Source organism: Ipomoea nil, unplaced genomic scaffold, assembly GCF_001879475.1.
Source record: "Ipomoea nil cultivar Tokyo-kokei standard unplaced genomic scaffold, Asagao_1.1 scaffold2144, whole genome shotgun sequence".
Taxonomy (NCBI): Eukaryota; Viridiplantae; Streptophyta; class Magnoliopsida; order Solanales; family Convolvulaceae; genus Ipomoea; species Ipomoea nil.
In genome coordinates, this window is record NW_017618572.1 from 1,871,526 (window position 1) to 1,891,894 (window position 20,369).

The 20,369-nt window shown below is 34.1% G+C and overlaps 1 protein-coding gene across 1 annotated transcript; it reads right to left on the reverse strand.

Annotated features, from left to right (window-relative positions):
- Positions 1-17,417: 17,417 nt before the first annotated feature.
- On the reverse strand, positions 17,418-18,832 carry LOC109148612 (transcription repressor MYB5-like). Its single transcript, XM_019296345.1, has 2 exons — positions 18,359-18,832; positions 17,418-18,072 (listed from the first exon to the last, which is right to left on the reverse strand). Exons 1-2 carry the CDS (start codon positions 18,679-18,681, stop codon positions 17,418-17,420), a joined length of 978 nt encoding a protein of 325 aa, XP_019151890.1. The 5' UTR covers positions 18,682-18,832.
- Positions 18,833-20,369: the final 1,537 nt, after the last annotated feature.

Here is a 20,369-nt window from a genome sequence, read left to right on the forward strand (position 1 = left end):
ACTGCAAAAACTTGATTAGATCTGTCAGGCAAATTCATAGATTTAAAATTTGAAAAATCAACAGTTTCATCAAGCACACTTTTGGTCAGTTTGCCTGCTTGAACATCAATAGGGATTGGGGGCAATTCTTTTTGTAACACTATACTTACAGGCACACAACTTTTGAGCCTATTTGGAAACAGAATTGGGGGCACATAAGGCTCGGGTGCTACATAGGGCTCCTCCTCCTCAAAATCTTCATTTTGTATAGGGTTGGTGTTTTCAAAACTTTCATCAACAGGGACTGGGGGCACATAAAGCTCGAGAGGCTCATAACGATTATCAGATTTATGCAATTGAGGCTCATCTTCAACAATAATATCAACATCATTATGCAATTTTTCAATTATTTTAGTTTGTTTAGAAGTGATATTATCTTTTAACGTGTTTTCAGCATTCAGAGCTTCTTCAGGTTGACTAGGTAACTTACCTGGTACGTGCCCTTGCACAAATTTAGCAATTTGCTCTAAATGTGCTTCTATTCTTTTAAAGCAAGCCTCATTTTCTTCAAATCGTTGTTCATCTATTTCTTGGGGCTCATAAGCTTCTTGTTGCATCTGCAACCATTGATCATGTTCTTCTTGTTGCTTTTGGAACCATTGATCATGTTCTTCTTGTTGCTTTTGAAACCGTAGATCATTTGCTTCTTGCCGCCTATTGCAAGCCTGTATATAATCATTCAAGGAATCCTCCAAAGATGATTTTTCAGGTTGGGGTAACTCAACTGATTGAAAATCATTTTGATAATAATCAGAATAAAAATTGGGATGATTTGCTTGAAAATCATTTTGATTATTATCCCAAAAATTAGGATGACTTGATTGATAATCATGTTGATTATCATCCCAAGAAAAATTAAAATGGTTTGGTCGAAAATCATTTTGATTATAATCCCAATGAAAATTGCGATAGTTTGGCTCAAAATCATTTTGATTATTCCCAGGAAAATTCGGGTGATTTTCCCAACCCGAGTTATAAGAATTATAAAACGGGTCATGCACATGCCTTTGATTAGAAACATTAATTGAATTTGCCTGTACGAAATCATCATTATAAGAATTATTTTGGTTTGATAAAAAAGAGTACATATTAAAATGTAAAATTGTTCAAACTTTGATTTTTTTGTGTGATTGGGAATGAAAATAAAATTTTCGGAAAATAGAATGGACCAACGAATTAAATAAATGAGCAAGCTTAAAAAGGAAAAACAAACAAAATAATAAGAGAGAGATAGCATTAAAGAATCAAGCAGTTAAGAAATGAGAAAATTAAATAAAGAGAATAGCAAAAGCAAAAACAAATATAAAGCAGTTTCTAAATGGACTAATGAATTAAATAAATAACAAGATTAAAAAGGATAAACAAACGATAATAATAATAAAGAGATAGAATTAAAAAAATCAAGCAATTTAGGAATGGGAAAAATAAAGAGAATAGCAAGAAAGTAAAAACAAGTATAAAACAATTTTTAATTGGACGAATGAATTCAATAAAACGCAAGATTAAAAAAAATGAAAGAGATGACAATAATGAAGGGATAGGGAAAAAAATCAAGCAATTACGGAAAGAAAAAAAAAAGAACAGAAAATTAAATTGCAAGTTAAACAATTCCCCGGCAACGGCGCCAAAATTGATGAACAATTTTAAAATGTCCTCGCAAGTGCACGAATCAATTGTAGTTTTAGCGTGCTTTTAGCAAGGGTCGATCCCACAGGGAATTGTACGATGCAATTTAATTACTTCAAAGTGAAAAGAGAGAATTAAAAATAAAGTTTTAAATGCGTTAAATTAAACCAAACGGAAATAACTCAGAAAAATATAATAATTAAAAGCCAATGAACAGAATTGACAATTAAAATGGACTAACTAAATGAAATTAAAGGCAAGAAAACCAATTGAATAACTACAGAACAAAATAATAGGGAATAAAGACTAGAGACATGAACTCAATACCACTATTAATTATGCACTTTCTAATATTACCAATCATTTAAATATGAACCCATAAAACCAAATACTATAAAGCTTAGCAAATAAAAGCAATTAAATAAATCAAACGTAATAAAGCTTCTCAATCTAAAAACAAATAATATAACAATCCATGATGAATTAACAAAGTAAAATAATGAACTGCAATTTAAAGAAAAAGGAAGCAAGACCAGGTACAGTGCGCTGCCCAAGATTTCTTCTAATTTTCTTAATCTTCTTTCGCCGAATGAAGAAGTGTTCGCCGATCGGACTCCGCATGCCGATCACTGCAAAAATCACCTCCGACTGAAATTAGTCCGGAGTGAAATGATGATGAGATCCCCCTTCAAATGTCTTCCCTTTCTATACTGCTCAATACAAACAATTTTCCCAAGTTTGGTGCTGCTCCAATCAATGCTCTACCATCAATAGCCATGGCCGAAGAAAGCTCCGGGATCTCTTTTTTTCCGTTTCTGTTATTGACTAGCGTAGTAATAATAATAATAATAATAATAATAATAATAATAATAATAATAATAATAATAATAATAATAATAATAATCTTATTAGAGATCATATATAACTAATCTACCTTTATTAAACTCCTACTGAACATGTACTACTAAAATTAATAATATTATCATTAAATTAGGATCAAAGAATTATTGGACTAACAGAATTCAAATAATAGACAAATTTAATAATTAAAACATAAAATTAAATAATATTACTAAAAACTAATTATAGCAATAATAAATAAAAATAAATAAGAATTAATCAATTATTTGCAACTTAACTATAAAAAGATTATTAAAAATAACAACCAAAATAATGTTTATCACGCGCTTGTTGTGATAAAAGCTGAGAAGATAGCAGCCAATCTATACATGCTTAAAGGAGAAACACAACTACAAGGAGAAGCAGCCGTTGCAGCAGACAATCTTATAGAGGAACCAACGATGATGTGGCATCAGAAACTTGGCCACATGTCGAAATGAGGTCTAAAGATTCTTGTTGATCAACATCTTCTTCCAGGGCTAACAAAGGTATCATTACCCTTTTGTGAGCATTGTGTTACAAGTAAGCAACATAGATTGAAGTTCGAGAGCTCTAAAGCAAGGAGTAAGGCTATCTTGGAGTTGATCCACTCCGATGTTTGTCAAGCACCAGTTATATCCCTAGGAGGTGCAAAATATTTTGTATCCTTCATCGACGACTACTCAAAGAGATGTTGGGTGTATCCAATCAAGCGGAAGGCGGATGTATTTGAAGTTTTCAAATTCTTCAAAGCGCGTGTGAAACTTGAATCCGAGAAACGGATCAAGTGCTTGAGGTCGGACAATGGAGGAGAATACACTAGTGATGAATTTGATAAATTTTGTTTGCAAGAAGGTATCAAACGACAGTTCACAGTGGCGTATACTCCACAACAAAATGGAGTGGCAGAGCGGATGAACAGAACCTTGCTGGAAAGAACAAGGCCAATGTTGAGGACTGCAAATTTGGCAAAATCATTTTGGCCTGAAGATGTCAAGACCGCCTGTTATGCGATCAATCGGTCACCATCAACCGCAATTGATCTGAAAACGCCAATGGAGATGTGGACGGGTAAGCCATCTAGTTATTCTCACTTACATACATTTCGGAGTCGGCATATGTGATCTACAACGCCTAAGAAACATCAAAACTTGATCCAAAATCAAGAAAATGTGTTTTCTTGGGGTATGCTGATGGAGTGAAGGGGTATCGCCTGTGGTATCCCACTGCCCACAAGGTTATCATCAGCAGGGATGTTCTATTTGTAGAAGGGAAGGTACAAGAAGGTGAAAGCACTGGGAATGAGAAACCAGTGACAACTACAGTACAAATGGGAAGAAAGGAAGAAGAAATTCCAGTTTCCCCTGAGGCGACAATAGAGCATGATGAACAAGAGCAAGCCGAGTCTTCAACTTCAGAAGTTCGACGATCAACTCGGGAGAGGAAGCAACCAACTTGGCACTCAGATTACTCTATGGAGGGAAATGTTACATACTGTCTACTAACAGAAGATGGTCAGCCTTTAACTTACCACGAGGCTATGAAAGGTCCAGATGCATCTCTGTGGATGACAACAATGCAAGAAGAAATCGAAACTCTCCATAAGAATAAAACATGAGAACTTGTCCCGTTACCACGAGGAAGGAAGGCTATTGGAAACAAATGGGTCTATAAGATCAAACGAGATAGCAACAATCAAGTGGAACGGTATCGTGCTCGATTAGTTGTGAAAGGATTTGCTCAGAAAGAGATATTTTCTTCTGTTGTACGACTTACAACAATTCGGGCAGTTCTAGCGATGTGTGATGTGTTTGACTTGTATCTTGAGCAGTTGGATGTGAAAACTGCGTTTCTACATGGAGAACTTGAAGAAGAAATTTTTATGCTCCAACTAGAAGGTTTTGAAGAAAAAGGAAAAAGGAACTTGGTTTGCAGGTTGACCAAATCTCTATACGGGCTCAAACAGACGCCGAGATGTTGGTATAAGAGATTTGATTCATTCACTGAGCCTTGGATACAACAGGTTTAAGTCCGATCCTTGCGCGTATTGCAAGAGATTTGATGATAATCTGTTTATCATCTTGCTGTTGTATGTTGACGACATGTTGGTAGTAGGCCCCAACAATGATCGTTTCACGGAGATGAAGGCTCAACTGGCTAGGGTATTTGAAATGAAGGACTTGGGACGAGCAAACAAAATTCTAGGGATGCAAATTCACCGATACAGAAATAATAGGAAGATTTGGCTCTCTCAGAAGAATTATCTGAAGAAAATCTTGTGGCGCTTCAACATGCAAGATTGTAAGCCAATTTCTACCCCTCTTTGTATTAATTTCAAGTTATCGTCAAGTATGAGTCCTAGCAATGAAGCAGAGAGGATGGAGATGTCTCGAGTACCGTATGCATCAGCAGTGGGCAGTTTAATGTTTTCTATGATCTGCACTAGACCAGCCATTGCACAGGCAGTGGGAGCGGTCAGTCGATACATGGCGAATCCTGGTAGAGAGCATTGGAGTGCTGTGAAGAGGATCCTTAGATATATCAAGGGTACCTCAGAGATTGCATTGTGTTATGTAGGATCAGACTTCGTCATTAAAGGCTATGTTGGTTCAGATTATACAGGTAATCTTGATTGTAGTAAATCCACCATGGGTTATGTGTTTACTCTTGCTAGCGGAGCAGTAAGCTGGGTCTCGAAGTTGCAGTCGGTTGTGGCAACTTCAACGACGGAAGCAGAATATATAGCGGCTACTCAAGCTAGTAAAGAGGCAATATGGTTGTAAATGCTATTGGAGGAGCTCGGGCACAAATTAGAGAAAATGACTCTATTTTGTGATAGTCAGAGCGCTTTGTACCTGACAAAGAATCCAGCATTTCATTCCAAGACAAAACACATACGAGTTCAGTATCACTTTGTTCGTAAAAAGATGGAAGAGGGAAGTGTGGATATACAAAAAATCCATACAAAAGATAACCTGGCATATATGTTAACAAAGCCTATTACCAACGATAAATTCGTATGGTGTAGATCCTCAATTGGCCTAACAGGAATGCAAGCAGCAGGGGGTTGGCAAAAAGGATGAAGACCCACATTATGACTTTAAGTGGCTGATTTGTAAATATTAAAGTCGATCAGAATGTGGATGGGCAGAAGTTTTGCCTGGGATGATTTTGGGAGGAGATTTCCCAAAGGAATTTGGGTGGAGGTTTCCTAAGGGACTTGGGAGGAGGTTTGCCTAAGGTGCTAGTTCTGGGCATAAGTTTTGGAGAAAACTTGCAGGGAAAGAAATAGCATTCTAGGCACATGGGTCTAGCTTGGAAAATTCTAGACATATGGATTGCTATAAATAAGGCAACATCCTTCATTCATCAGATTATCCCATCTCATTCCATCTCTTACGAAATATGCAGAGAGTATAGCAAAATTCTGTAGAGAAAAATAGAGAGTTATATTTGTAATTCCTATTGTATTATCCTTTTGCCAATATAGAAAAAATTCTTCTTCAATTTGCTTTGCTTTGTGTATGATTTATTTTAAATCTTACACTAAAAATTATTCTCAATATTTCTAGTCCAAGTTGCTATTGTAAATTTGATGTTGTGAACTCGTTTCGATCCTAACAAATATGCCATTGAGTCTTTAATTTATATATCAATTCAAGAGTCCTTGATTTGTCTTGAGAATGTTTCCTTCTCAATGTCTCCTTCCAGATCCATTCCTTCCAACTTCTACCTTCCGATGTGTCTTCTTTTGAATCTTTTCCTTCAAATTCGTGAGGCATCTTCCGACTGAGCATCTTCCGGTATGACTCCTTAGCTTCTTGTAGAAGCGTACGTGAACTTTAATGGCACGTTTGGTTCGCGGAATAGGACTGGAATGGCATAGCATTCCCAGTAACAGGCTTATTCTTTTGTTTGGTAAAATTTTTTATTCCCAGGAACAGTGTTCCTGAGAATGTCCTATTCCCCTTGCAAGGGGAATAGCTATTACCAGGGCCCCCTGGTATTAACCTATTCCTGAGTTCTCAGGAATAGATTTTATATTTTATTTCCTATTTTACCCTTCATCTTTTTCTCTCGGTCTTTTGCATCTTGTCGATGCTTGACATTCTTTCTCCGAAAGATCAAAACTTACATCGAAATTGGCCGGAGTCTCCAAACTATGTAAGGCCCACCCGGCGCCATTACTGGATCACCCACAAGCCTCCGCCACCATCTTGTTTAAGATTGCAAATATTCAATGTGAAATCACAACTCTTCTGGCAAGCAACAGACTTAAATGGTAGTTTACCACTCACCAAAGATTGAAAGTGAATTCAAATCCTCATTCCACTAATTCTGCTGCAACAAGACGAAAAATGTGCGGCGAAGATGCAAATGAGTTCAACCCATAGAGGTTCAGCGACGGAGACTCCGCCACAGCAACAGACTCCACCATTGGCGTCTCCCATAATGTCGATTGTCATACCGGCAAAAAGGCCAACAAGGCCACGAGCAAGACCAAAGGAAAGGTTAGCATAGCCATCAAAGAGATAGTACGATTTGGTCTTGGGGTTGGTAATCTGAGCATGGCGATCGCTTCTTTGAGTGCCCGAGGAGGCCCCAGAGATCGAGGTGTGGTCGTCCATCGCCGGCGACTGGCGCTGGACGGACGAAGGCATGAGATGGTCTCTGCAGTGATTTACCATCCCGGAAACAGCGTATCGCCTCGTCGGAGAAGACATACCAGTCGCGTCGCAACAACCCTAGCAAACACCGGACATTCTGGAGGATTTCTTTTGCTTCTTCAGGCGGTCTTCCACCACTTCCCGTGTTCGCCTCCATGTGGCGTAGATTTCCACCGATTCAGATCGCCGATCGGAGTCTTGCCGGGGCCGGGTCTGCGTTTTATTTTTTACGTAATCTAACATAGAATACATAGATCAGGCTTGGAAGAGTTGTAATTGATATTGAATACTCCGTAATATTTTTTATAAATCTTATGTAATAATAATAATAATAATAATAATAATAATAATAATAATAATAATAATAATAATAATAATAATAATAATAATAATAATAATAATAATAATAATAATAATAATAATAATAATAATAATAATAATAATAATAATAATAAAATAAAAAAAAAAAAAAAAAAAAAAAAAAAAAAAAAAAAAAAAATAATAATAATAATAATAATAATAATAATAATAATAATAATAATAATAATAATAATAATAATAATAATAATAATAATAATAATAATAATAATAATAATAATAATAATAATAATAATAATAATAATAATAATAATAATAATAATAATAATAATAATAATAATAATAATAATAATAATAATAATAATAATAATAATAATAATAATAATACTAATAATAATAATAATAATAATAATAATAATAATAATATATTTCGTATAAGGGTAATTATGTCTTTTACACATATTTTCCATTTATATTCCTTAAACCAACCAAACGTTGGAATAACATTCCTAAAGTCTATTCCTTCGCCGAACCAAACAACATAATACAATTTCTATTCTATTCCTTATGTAATAGTAATTCTATTCCTTCAAAATTCATTCCGCGAACCAAACGTTCTATAAGTGATTTACAAGTATAATTTTAGCGGTCCACAGGGACTATATATTTTACTTAACATCATCAAAATCTATAAACAATCATTCCTAACATACTTTAATAATTCATTTCATATAGAATAAGTTATTTATAATTGTAATTACTAAGGTATCAAAATCATCCTAACAAATCGAATAAGGCAAATATCTTCTTTACAATACTTAACAGTACATTTTTTTTTGGTAACGTGGAAATCTATAGTTACTATTTGATAGTGCAGTGTGTAATGGGCAAGTCTTATTCTTGTACAGTATTGCAAAAATCTCGCCTAAGCACCGATTAATCGGCGCCTAGGCGCTAGGTGTCCCTAGGCCGTGGCGATTTCTCCCCTATGCTCCCGCCTAGCGCCTAACTCGACCGACTAGCCTGAATTCAGCCGAGTTAACTCGTCCATTTCGATCGAGTTAACCTGGCCGACTCAGCCTTGCTAATTTTTTTTTCATGTATATGACATATATATTTATATTTATTTATTTAGGGACGCACTCAGGTGCGAATAAGTGCCCAGGAAGGAAATGCGAACGAATCAGCGCGCGACACGTGTCCAGATCTAATAACTTAAAAAAAACGCGGTGGCATTTTCGTAAATAATTGAACATCGAAGTGCAAGTAAAATCTCTTATAAGTGCACCTATTTTCACCTATAAGTGCATGTAATTTTGCCTTGTTAGCATTCACTTTCCGCAACCATTCATGCACCTGGGTGTGCTTATAACTATATGTGCAAGTATTTATAACTATAGGTGCAACTACTTATAACTATAGGTGCACCTACTTTCACCTATAAGTGCATGTAATTTTACCTTGTTAACATTCATTGATCTGAGTTCAACGGGTAGCAATACTCCTGAAAACCACTCGCAAACATTCATACACCTAGATGCAACTACTTATACCTATGTGTGCAACTACTTAGAACTATAGCTGCAACTACTTAGAACTATAAGTGCAACTAAGTATTGATGCTCAGTGTAAATTTTTACTTGCACCTATAATACATTTTACATGCACTTGTAATACATTTTACTTGCACTTCGATGTTCAATTATTTACGAAAATGTCACCGCGTTTTTTTTAAAAATCAGTGTTTCTCATCCATTAGATCTGGATACGTGGACGAACAGAATCCATTCCTATTTCGCGCCTGGACGAGCCGTTCGCACCCGAGTGCAAATCTATTTATTTATATATAATTTTTATAAATAAAGATATATATATATATATATATATATATATATATATATATATATATATATATTAATATTATAAAATGGAATGGGAAACCCAAGTATACAATAGAGACCTATTAGCTTGCTCTATACAGTCGACATCATGCAAGCAGATTGGAGAAATCATCTTCCATTATAACTGAACATGAACCATAAAGACTAGACCGGTGCTCACTGCGCACAATTATAACTGAACATGAACCATAAAGACTAGACCGGTGCTCACTGCGCACAATTATATATATATATATATATATATATATATATATATATATATATATATATATATATTAATATTATAAAATGGAATGGGGAAACCCAAGTATACAATAGAGACCTATTAGCTTGCTCTATACAGTCGACATCATGCAAGCAGATTGGAGAAATCATCTTCCATTATAACTGAACATGAACCATAAAGACTAGACCGGTGCTCACTGCGCACAATTATAACTGAACATGAACCATAAAGACTAGACCGGTGCTCACTGCACACAATTATAACTGAACATGAACCATAAAGACTAAACCGGTGCTCACTGCGCACAAGGAGCCCCCCTCACTTTGAGAGGTTGCTCCCACACTGCCGCTGGTGAGCCTCGATCCCTGGTCATTCTTCCAGAAGTTTCACCTCTATGACCAGTTGAGCTATCCATGTGGGCATCCTCCATTATATATATATATATATATATATATATATATATATATATATATATATATATATATATATATATATATATATATAATATGACGTATATGCACCTACACATGTGCATTGTTTTCCTTTTTTTTAATTAGCTGCCTAGCTAGGCGACCGCTTAAGCCCCGCTAGGCTGTCTAGGTGCTAGACGCTACTCTACCGCCCGACTAGCTAGCGCCTATTGCAACCATGCTCTTGTATAATAGTTTGGAAACCATACAAAGAAAGTAATCTACACTAGATAGACTCTTTTCAATTAACTTGATCGACATTACACCATTTCCTGGTGCTTTGCAATATGTTAGTGTCATGACTATTTTCATGATGCGTCACGTAGTTGGCAACAATCATGTGCGGTTTGTCCTATATTTTCCTGTCTATATTCTCACCCATAGCCGGCCCCTACAAAAACATGGAATTAATTAAACGTAACGAATCTACCGGTCAATCGTCTTATAAACAAAAACCAGGAAACTATAAACTGCGATAGATTTTCTCCTACTCTTCTGCAGTAGTAAAAGAAATTTAATTAAAAAAAGAAAAATTGTCAACAACTAATGTTCAACATTGTCCTATACTAGCTACATTTCATTCCTATTTCTGTTTTCATAATATGGGTGGACCATTCGACCAAGGGTCTTTTCTTAGTAATCAACTTTTTTGAAAATTGAGTCCTGTTTATTCTCCCTCTACATACGTGAACTCCTCCTTTCTTATTCTTCTCCTCAGAAGCAGTATCAAATTAACAACGTTATTCTTTCAGAAGAAAACCAAATAGCTGTCTTCTACGTTTCCGGCCAACTGCCGACGGCTTCGATTCTCGGGTGAGTCGTAACTCGTAACTCATAACTCGTAGTTATTCTTTCATCTGGTGCAATTAATCTGGTTTAATTCATGTTCCTAATGTTGTATATCTCCATAATAATTACTATTGTTGGGCGTCGGCCGGATTGGCCGCGTTCAGCCTGCTTAATTCGAGACGTGACGTTGTGACTTACCAATGGAGGGATATAGTTAAATGTTTAATGTCCGCCTATAATTGTTTTCCCATTTTGATTCTTTGATCGTGTGTTAAGTATTCGTGAGTTTTTTCAACTTTAGAAATTAGTTTAAGTGATGAGAGCAGAAGTCAATATTTTAATATTATCACATTTGTTAATTTAACATTTTTGTACAACTTTAACTGAATGTTTAAAATTATAATGTCTAGCTAGATATTAAACATAAGGTAGATATTGAATATAACAGTAACCATAGACTTGTGTGTATCAATATTACTATACAATGGAGCAAGGTCCACCTTGCAAGCTAAGGTAGACTATGGTATAAAATGATAGCGTTTCAGCTATGATGATTAAAAGGATATTGTTTTATTTTTCAAAAATTGCGCTCAACGTGTTTCTAAAGATTAAGTTTTGAGTTTCTAAACATGTAATATAGTGTCTAGTTTCTAAACATTAAGCTTTAATTTAACATATATAAGACATGTTATGAACATGTAACAAAATGAATGCTGTAATGTCTAGTTCATAAACATTAAGTTTTGAGTTTATAAACATATAGTGTACATCTAGTTTCTGAACTTTAATCTTGAGTTCCTAAACATATAGTGTCTAGTTTATGAATATTAATAAGTTAAAAATTGAGTTTCTAAACATATAATGTCTAGTTTATGAACATTAAAATTTGAGTTCTAAACATATAAATGGTTAACGCCGTTAACAGTGAAAAGTATTTAAAAAATAAACAAAAAAATCTTGAATTTCGACAAAAACAACATCATTTTAGACTAAGGGGATGTTTGGTTCATGGAAAATGTTTTCCAAAGGAATACATTTTCCTTAAAGTGAAGGAAAAAGTTGTTTTCTAGTGTTTGGTTTATGGAACTCATTTTCCATTAGAAAATGAATTCCTCAAATTTGAGGAAAACAAAATCCTTGGTTGGACCAAGGATTTTGTTTTCCATGGAAGATGGAAGAAAAAGTGAATAGATTGTCTATTTTACCCTTGCTTTCTTTTTTAATTATATTACTTTTATTAATTTGTAGGGGCATATATGTATTTATACTCATTATTCCTTACAATTTCAAATCTAACCAAACAATAAAATTAATATTCCCAGTAATTCTTTTTCCACCAACCAAACAATGAAATTCATCTTCCTAGTAATTGTTTTTCCATGAAATTTCAATTCCACTTCCCTTAAAATATTTTTTGCGAACCAAAACGAGCCCTAAGGTCCAAAATATATTTAACGACCTCATTTTAGACTAAGCATTTTAACATTGTCGTTTCTGTTTCATCAAGATTTTCGTTCTTGAAAATTAAGGAATGAAAATTATAACATACGAGGTTGACCTGCAGTCATCAATATGAATGTGTGTGGCAATTAATAAGGTCAATCACGCATTCATCTGCCAGCCATAATGCACACAGGCAAAGACTGGTAGCTAGCTTTGACCTCCATCACAATTTAATTTTTCCAAACTAACCAAACCAAACAAGAGATAGAAATACAACTATTCTTCGATCTAAATTAGCTACCATGTATATTGCCAAAGACCTTGTGGTCAAGCGGCATAACTGTGACTCTCTCAAATGGAATGTCACATATTTAAACCCTAGTGAGGGCAGTGATTCTTTGTGCTTCAATAGATTTAAAAGTATGTATGTACAGATATTACATTGTAACAAAGTCAATAGTACTAAAAAAAAAAAAAAAATAGCTAGCATGTGTAGATAAACCCACGTGGACTGTCATGGGCCTAGTCCATATGAGCGAGTTCAGGCACAGTCCATGTACTACTGTGCATGTGTCTGAGTTGGGCAATTTATATCTTGCACCACGGCGCGCGTTGCATTGTGCGCCCAGATGCAAAACGACGTCGTTTCAATTTTTATTTTTTATTTTTTTTTGAAATTTCCCGCCCCAGTGTTTGGCAGTTAATTTTTCTTTAAAAAAAAAAATCCATGTTAAAAAATGTACATAATGTTATACTAGAATACACATAATTGTATACATGAATGTACATAATTATATAACAAAATATACATACTCTTTTTTAAAAGATAATACACATAATCTAACATAAACTTTTAACATAATACACATCAACTCTTAACATAATACACAAAAATTTCCTGATTCGGATGTACATAATTGTATAAAAAGAATGTACATAATTGTATAAAAAATGTACATAATTGTATGAACAAATATACATAATTGTATGAACAAATATACATAATCACAGCAACTTCCTACCGCGTCTCCTAAAACGACATCGTTTTGGGAGGCGCGCGGCGCACAATGCTACGCGCACCATGGTGTAGGGTATAACGATTGGTCTGAGTTGGCACGACGTGATCCTATATATAGGGTTACGTAAATGTACCTGACCCAATCGACATTATATTATTTTATCTCTTTTAAAAATTTAAGTTTGTGGGTTAAGAATGTAGTAATTTAAATCACTTTTACATGTAAGGTAAATTCATTCAAGATATTTTATAAAGAATATCACACATAAATTACAAGAATCGTTATGTAATATATAGTTTAATTTTGTTCATTGTAACTTGCATTGCACTAATTTTAATTCAAAATTGTAAGTTTTTTTAGTTTATAAATTTTAATTTTATAAATGTATAAAAACTCTACAATTTAACAATTGTACAAAAATGTAATAAAATCAATAATTATAATTCAAAAATTATTGGGAGTCTTGAATTGACCAACCCCACTAATTTTTAATGGAAAATTAAAGTATTCAATCAAATATTGTTATATTAGTGAAGAAAATTTTGGAGGGATGATTTTCATTACTCTGCCAATGAAAAACTTAATTAACCTTTTGGAGGGAAAAAAGTTGTTTAGATTTACCAAATACCAAACAAATTTTCTTAATATTTCAATAATTATTAAAAGAAAATCTTCCAACAATTAATGTTTTTAAAAGATACTCACCAAACACTACATCTTTACGTCATCAGAAAATTTAATGTTGAAGGATTGTGTCTCTCTCTCCCTCCACAAACACGTTGTCCAGGTTCCATTAAGGGATTTTAGGTTTTGTATATATTTCAATTTCATTTTTGTAAATATTAAAAATAAAAACTAAACTGATATTTTGTTTCATTTTCGATAGATTTAGTAATCTATACGAATTACATTGCATATATTATGTTTAATATTTTGTTGGATTTAGCATAAAATTTATGTAACACAAATTAAGAAATTGGAAAACAATGATTTTTTTCATAAATGAAATGTTTCTGAAACGGAAAAAAGTAGGTTAAAATTATTGCAGACGTTAAAGTGGGAAGTTAAGAGTGTGTTTGGTTCATGGGGTTAGATAAATGGAATGAAATTCATACACATTATTGTTTGTTGACAATGAACCCACATATGCAACCTATTACATCAAATGCGTCCACTGATGTTCGAACTTATCATCACCTCCCACATAAGAAAGCAACATGGTACTATTTGACCAGAAAGTCCTTGGTAAAATATGGGTATTTGAATACCCTATATATAATTACAAAATTCATTATCTAATTTAAATCAAGTATCATTCCTTTAATTCAGCCTTATCTCTGCTCATTTAATCGCCTCGTCATCCCGTCGCCTCCCTCATCGCTTCATTGACTCCGATCCCTCACTACATTGCCTACTCACTTCATCACCACTCATAATATTGATTGCCTTAATTTTTTGTTTTGGTATTTTTAAAACCTTTATTATGATTATTATAGGGTTTAAATAACCAAATATCAATATTGGTAATCATTCTAATTCCACCCTAACTACTATCAAACACTCAAAATACTTTTCACCAAAATTCAGTCCAATTACCAAGTATTTGGTTCCCATTCTGATTTAGATTCCCGAACCAATTCAAACAGACTAAATGTATATGAGTATGTTTTAAGCAAGTTGAAACACATTTGATCCATATATAACTGCTTAATCGATATATAACTGATTAAAACGAGTGAAGTATGGTTCAAATGAGTATTTCCCTCCAACAACAACAACAACAATAAGCATACATACATATTATTACACCACTGACAAATTTTGGAGGGGTGATTTTCATTACTCGTGCCAAAGAAAAGCTTAATTAACCTTTTGGAGGGAAAACTTGTTTAGATTTACCAAATACCAAATTAATTTTCTTAATATTTCAATAATTATTAAAAGAAAATCTTCCAAACAATTAATGTTTTTAAAAGATACTCACCAAACACTACATCTTTACCTCATCAGAAAATTTAATGTTGAAGGATTGCGTCTCTCTCTCCCTCCACAAACACGTTGTCCAGGTTCCATTAAGGGATTTTAGGTTTTGTATATATTTCAATTTCATTTTTGTAAATATTAAAAATAAAAACTAAACTGATATTTTTGTTTCATTTTCGATCGATTTAGTAATCTATACGAATTACATTGCATATATTATGTTTAATATTTTGTTGGATTTAGCATAAAAATTAGGTAACACAAATTAAGAAATTGGAAAACAATGATTTTTTTTATAAATGAAATGTTTCTGAAACGGAAAAAGGTTAATCTCATGGAATTTGCGTGGAACAAAGGTTAAAAGAGTAAATATCAATTTTGGTCCCACGAGTAGTAGCAAAATGACGAGTTTGGTCCACATGTTTAATTCCTACCAATTTTATCCACGACTATTGTTTTAGTACCAATTTTAATCCACGATTATTATTTTAGTATCAAAATTCATCACGTCGGTCACCCATCTATTTAAGACATCCCGAAATCTAAAAATTTTAAGGGTATTTTCATCCTTTTGAACTTAAGATTTCAATTTGAGCATAAATAAATGAATTTAAGCGGCCATGAGATCAATCCCAATTCCCAATTCTCCTCCTCATTCTACCTTAATTTGAGGAAGAAAGCTGCGAATTGGGATAGATCTTAGGGCTTAAATATCTTTATTCATGCTCAAATAGGGATCATAATTTGAAAAGCACGAAACTACCCTTAATAATTTTATATTTCGGCATGTCTTAAATGAAGGGGTGACTGGCGTGATGAATTTTGGCACTAAAACTATAGTTGTGGGTGATAATTGGTACTAAAATAATAGTTGTGAATAAAAATTGGTAGAAATTAAACATGTGAATGAGTGAATCAAAACTGTCATTTTGTTAATACTCGTGGGACCAAAATTGATATTTGCTCTATGTTAAAATTATTACAGACTTTGAAGTGGAAAGTTAAAGGTGTGTTTGGTTCATGGGGTTAGACACAAGAAATAGAATGAAATTCATACACATTATTGTTTGTTGACAACTTTTTAAAACACAGGTATTTTTTGAAAACACAAAGAACCAATAACGCCTACACTGAGGCTCGAATTCATAATCTTCCAAATGGAAGTCCAACCCAGATACCATTAGACTACATAGTCCTAGTAATACATAGGTATTTGATTACCCCTATAATTACAAAACTCATTATCTAATTTAAATCAGGTGTCATTCATTTAATTCAGCCTTATCCCTGCTCATTTAATCGCCTCCTCATCATGTCGCTTCCTCATCACTTCATTGACTCCTATCCGGCTATCCCTCACCACATTGCCTACTCACTTCATCGCCACTCATAATATTGATTGCCTTCATTTTTTGTTTTGGTATTTTTAAGACCTTTATTATGATTAAAGGGTCGTAAATAACTAAATATCAATATTGGTAATCATTCTAATTCCACCCTAACTACTACCAAACATTCAAAATACTTTTCACCAAAATTCAGTAGTCCAATTGCCAAGTATTTGGTTCCCATTCTGATTTAGATTCCCACGTTAGAACCAAACACACACTAAATATGTATATGAGAGTATGTTCTAAGCAAGTTGAAACACATTTGATCCATAACTGCTTAATCAATATATAACTGATTAAAATGAGTGAAGTATGGTTCAAAGGAGTATTTCCCTCCAACAACAACAACAATAATAATAATAATAAGCATACATACATATTATTACACCACTGACAATCTGCAATATCGATCTTGAGCAGTCTACAAACATAAATTAAACACACAACAAACCATTAAGAACAATAATATAAACTATGGTTTTTTTTTTGGTCTCTCTGATCTATTACATGTATCAACCAACGCTATAACATGTTCTGGAGTTGAGAGAGATCGAGACATTGCAGTAGTTATTATCATCTTGTTAGTCCTTCAAACTGAAGATCACACAATCATATATATATTATATGCTAGCCGATTGAAAACTAGGGGGTAGGTGAGGATCCAAATCATGGTAGAAAATCATCATCATCATCATCAACCCATCCTTCAGTACTGAAGGGGAAGTTCATGTGTTGGAAAGGATTCAGAGGCTGATTATTATTATTATTATTTTCAGAAGTTGAGGGCAGGGGGGTAATGTCGTGATGATTAGGTTGCTGGTTGTTTTGGGCAGCGAAGAACACATCCTCGTTCATCAAAGAATCGAAGAACGTCGAAAACACATCCTCGTCCGGGCAAAAATCCATCCCAACATTATCCTCATTATCGTCTCCGAGATCCATATTAAACTCCTCATCCCCATTTCCAGTAGGCTGATGATTCTCCGTCGTCCCTCCCACGCTGTTGGGCTGATCAATCTGATCATTCTGAAGATTTGTCGTCCCTCCAACAACGTTAACAGTAGTACTGCTATTCATCTTCACGTTCTTGTCTTGGTTGGAAAGACCAACGTGAATGGGCGTGGGTTTGATTATGGGAACTGAGGAAGAGGAGGGGGTATGGTTTTTGGGGTGGTTGGAGTTGGTAGGGTTTACGGGTAGAGGCTTGTGGTTTCTTGGATCAATTCCTTGGCTAATCAGCTTCTTGCTCAGGTGAGTGTTCCAATAGTTCTTTATCTCGTTATCTGTCCGGCCTGGAATCCTCCCTGCTATCAGTGACCACCTTCATATATACCATAGCAAATGAGAAAGCTAATTCGGGATAAAGAGAGTATATATCGTGGGTGCGGATATAACAAAACAAAATGAATCAAAGTTTCAAACCCTAAAACAAAGTGAGATAATAATAATCTTGTGACAAAATTAAAGGTGGAATGACCCATTCTGGTCTGACAGACTATGGTGACTCAACTGATCTTTGATTTTTATGAAAAGTTTTACTTTTGTGACAGGTTGAGATGTTTATGCGGGGTGGATTATAATAATCTAATGGGTGGGTGGGTATGTACCTGTTGCCTAGGAGGCCGTGGAGGCGGAGAATGAGATCCTCTTCGTCGGGGGTGATGTGGCCGCGTTTGACGGTGGGGCGGAGGTAGTTCATCCAGCGGAGGCGGCAGCTCTTGCCGCAGCGGAGGAGGCCGGCCATCTTGGGTAGGGTTCGCCACTGCCCCTCGCCTTCCTTGTTGATATAGTCCGTCAAGAGCTTGTCTTCCGCCGGCGTCCATGGCCCTCTCTTCAGCCCAACCTTGCTGCAGCACGGCGTCCGCTTCCCCTTCGCCTTCGACGGGGCTTCGCCGGCGGCGGCACCTTTTTCAGATGATTGAGTCCTCATTCTCTCTCTCTCTCTCGCTCTCTCTCTCTCTCTAGGTTTCTCTCTCTCTCTCTCGCTCCCTCGCTCTCTTATAAGGATTTGAGTGAGGTTGCTACATACTCACGTTTGTCTCGCTTCTAGGCTTTCATGGTTTCTCTGATATATGGTTGCCTTTCTACGTACTAGGTTACTTAAACATTTTGGTGAGCTATTATAATGGGGAATGATAAATAATCATTTTTTATCCCTCAATTCTGAATTTCTGATCTCCTCCTCTTATTTTTTCCCGTACCATGCACGCAAAAATCTATAAAGAATGAAATTAAATATAGCTTTTAGGGTTTTCAAAAAAATATAGCTTTTAGAAAAATCTATAATAGATTATATACAATTTTCATATAATTCAACATAAAATGGTATTAATATATAAATTATACTTTATTCACTCAAGTATATGATCATCATTTTTTATATCTCAATTATTTGTAAAGTAATTTTTTTTTGTCCCTAAATTTTTTAGAGAGCAGCTTATTAACCCAATTTTAATTAAATTCTGAAATAAAAAAGTAACTTTTTAAACAATTGATGAGGAACAAAAAGTACGTGATAAAATGATTAATTGAGGGACAAAAAGTGTTATTTTTTAAAAAATTGGGGATAAAAATTGCAAGTTTCCTTATAATCTCATTTATTAGGAAAATACAATGTATTACAGATAATTTGGGTGAGAAACATTTATTGCAACATTTATGTTATTTTATAGGGAAAATGGTTAAATAAGTCATCAAACTTTATCTAAAAAGTCAATTAAATCCTTTAACTTTTTAAAGTACCAATTAAACCCATCAAAATTATATTTTGATGCAATGAAACACAGGTCACTAGCAGGGTTCCGGTCAACATATTGGCCAACTCTGATAATATTTTCGGCAATGTTCACCGGAACTCATTGCACCAAAATACAACATTGATGGGTTTAATTGCTACTTTAAAAAGTTTAAGGGGCCTAATTGAATTTTTAGTTAAGTTCGGTGGCTTATTTGATCATTTTCCCTATTTTATATACAGAGAATGGTTCATGTGAGAACATGCTCTCATGTAAAACGTGATCATTGATTAAGGATAATTTTATTAAAAAAAAAAATCTCTTCAACATAATTAATTGTAGTTTGAATTTACGAAATTACAAAACCACTCAGATTGCAATATTATTGCAAAAATATTCAGATTGCAATAATATAAACATAACTGTATTAACATTAACGATATGTCAGAGTACACAACCTAACCAATAAATGTGTTATGATGTACATAACGATTTAACGCATGCTTTTCCACCAAAAATGTAAAAGAACGCCTTTTTTGGATGAAATATTTACAGAATCATATACGCAAATATGTTTTTAAGTGGAGTATAATTACTAAACTTGGAAAAATAAATGACTATTACGACAGTTTTTTTTTTTTTGTTTGTTTGAAGACATTACGATAGTTTTAGAGTTCTACTACATAGACTCCCATATCATACTCTCTAGATTTTATTCCTTGATTTGGTGGGTATTGATATTTTGTGTGGGGTAAAAGTTAGGAGTAAAAAATGGGAGTACATGTAGTATTTTTTTGACATAAAATCAAACATAGCGTGAATGATTGTATCTAATACAGAATACGTCTATGTACTGATCATCACTTTTAAAAAATCATAAATT

What these genes read in the sequence shown, in the direction of transcription:
- LOC109148612 (XM_019296345.1), bottom strand. Translation starts at nt 18,681, where the DNA reads ATGAGGACTCAATCATCTGAAAAAGGTGCCGCCGCCGGCGAAGCCCCG. An exon ending in CACGGCCTCCTAGGCAACAG is followed by an intron (nt 18,073 to 18,358) that starts GTACATACCCAC and finishes GTATATATGAAG; the next exon opens with GTGGTCACTGATAGCAGGGA.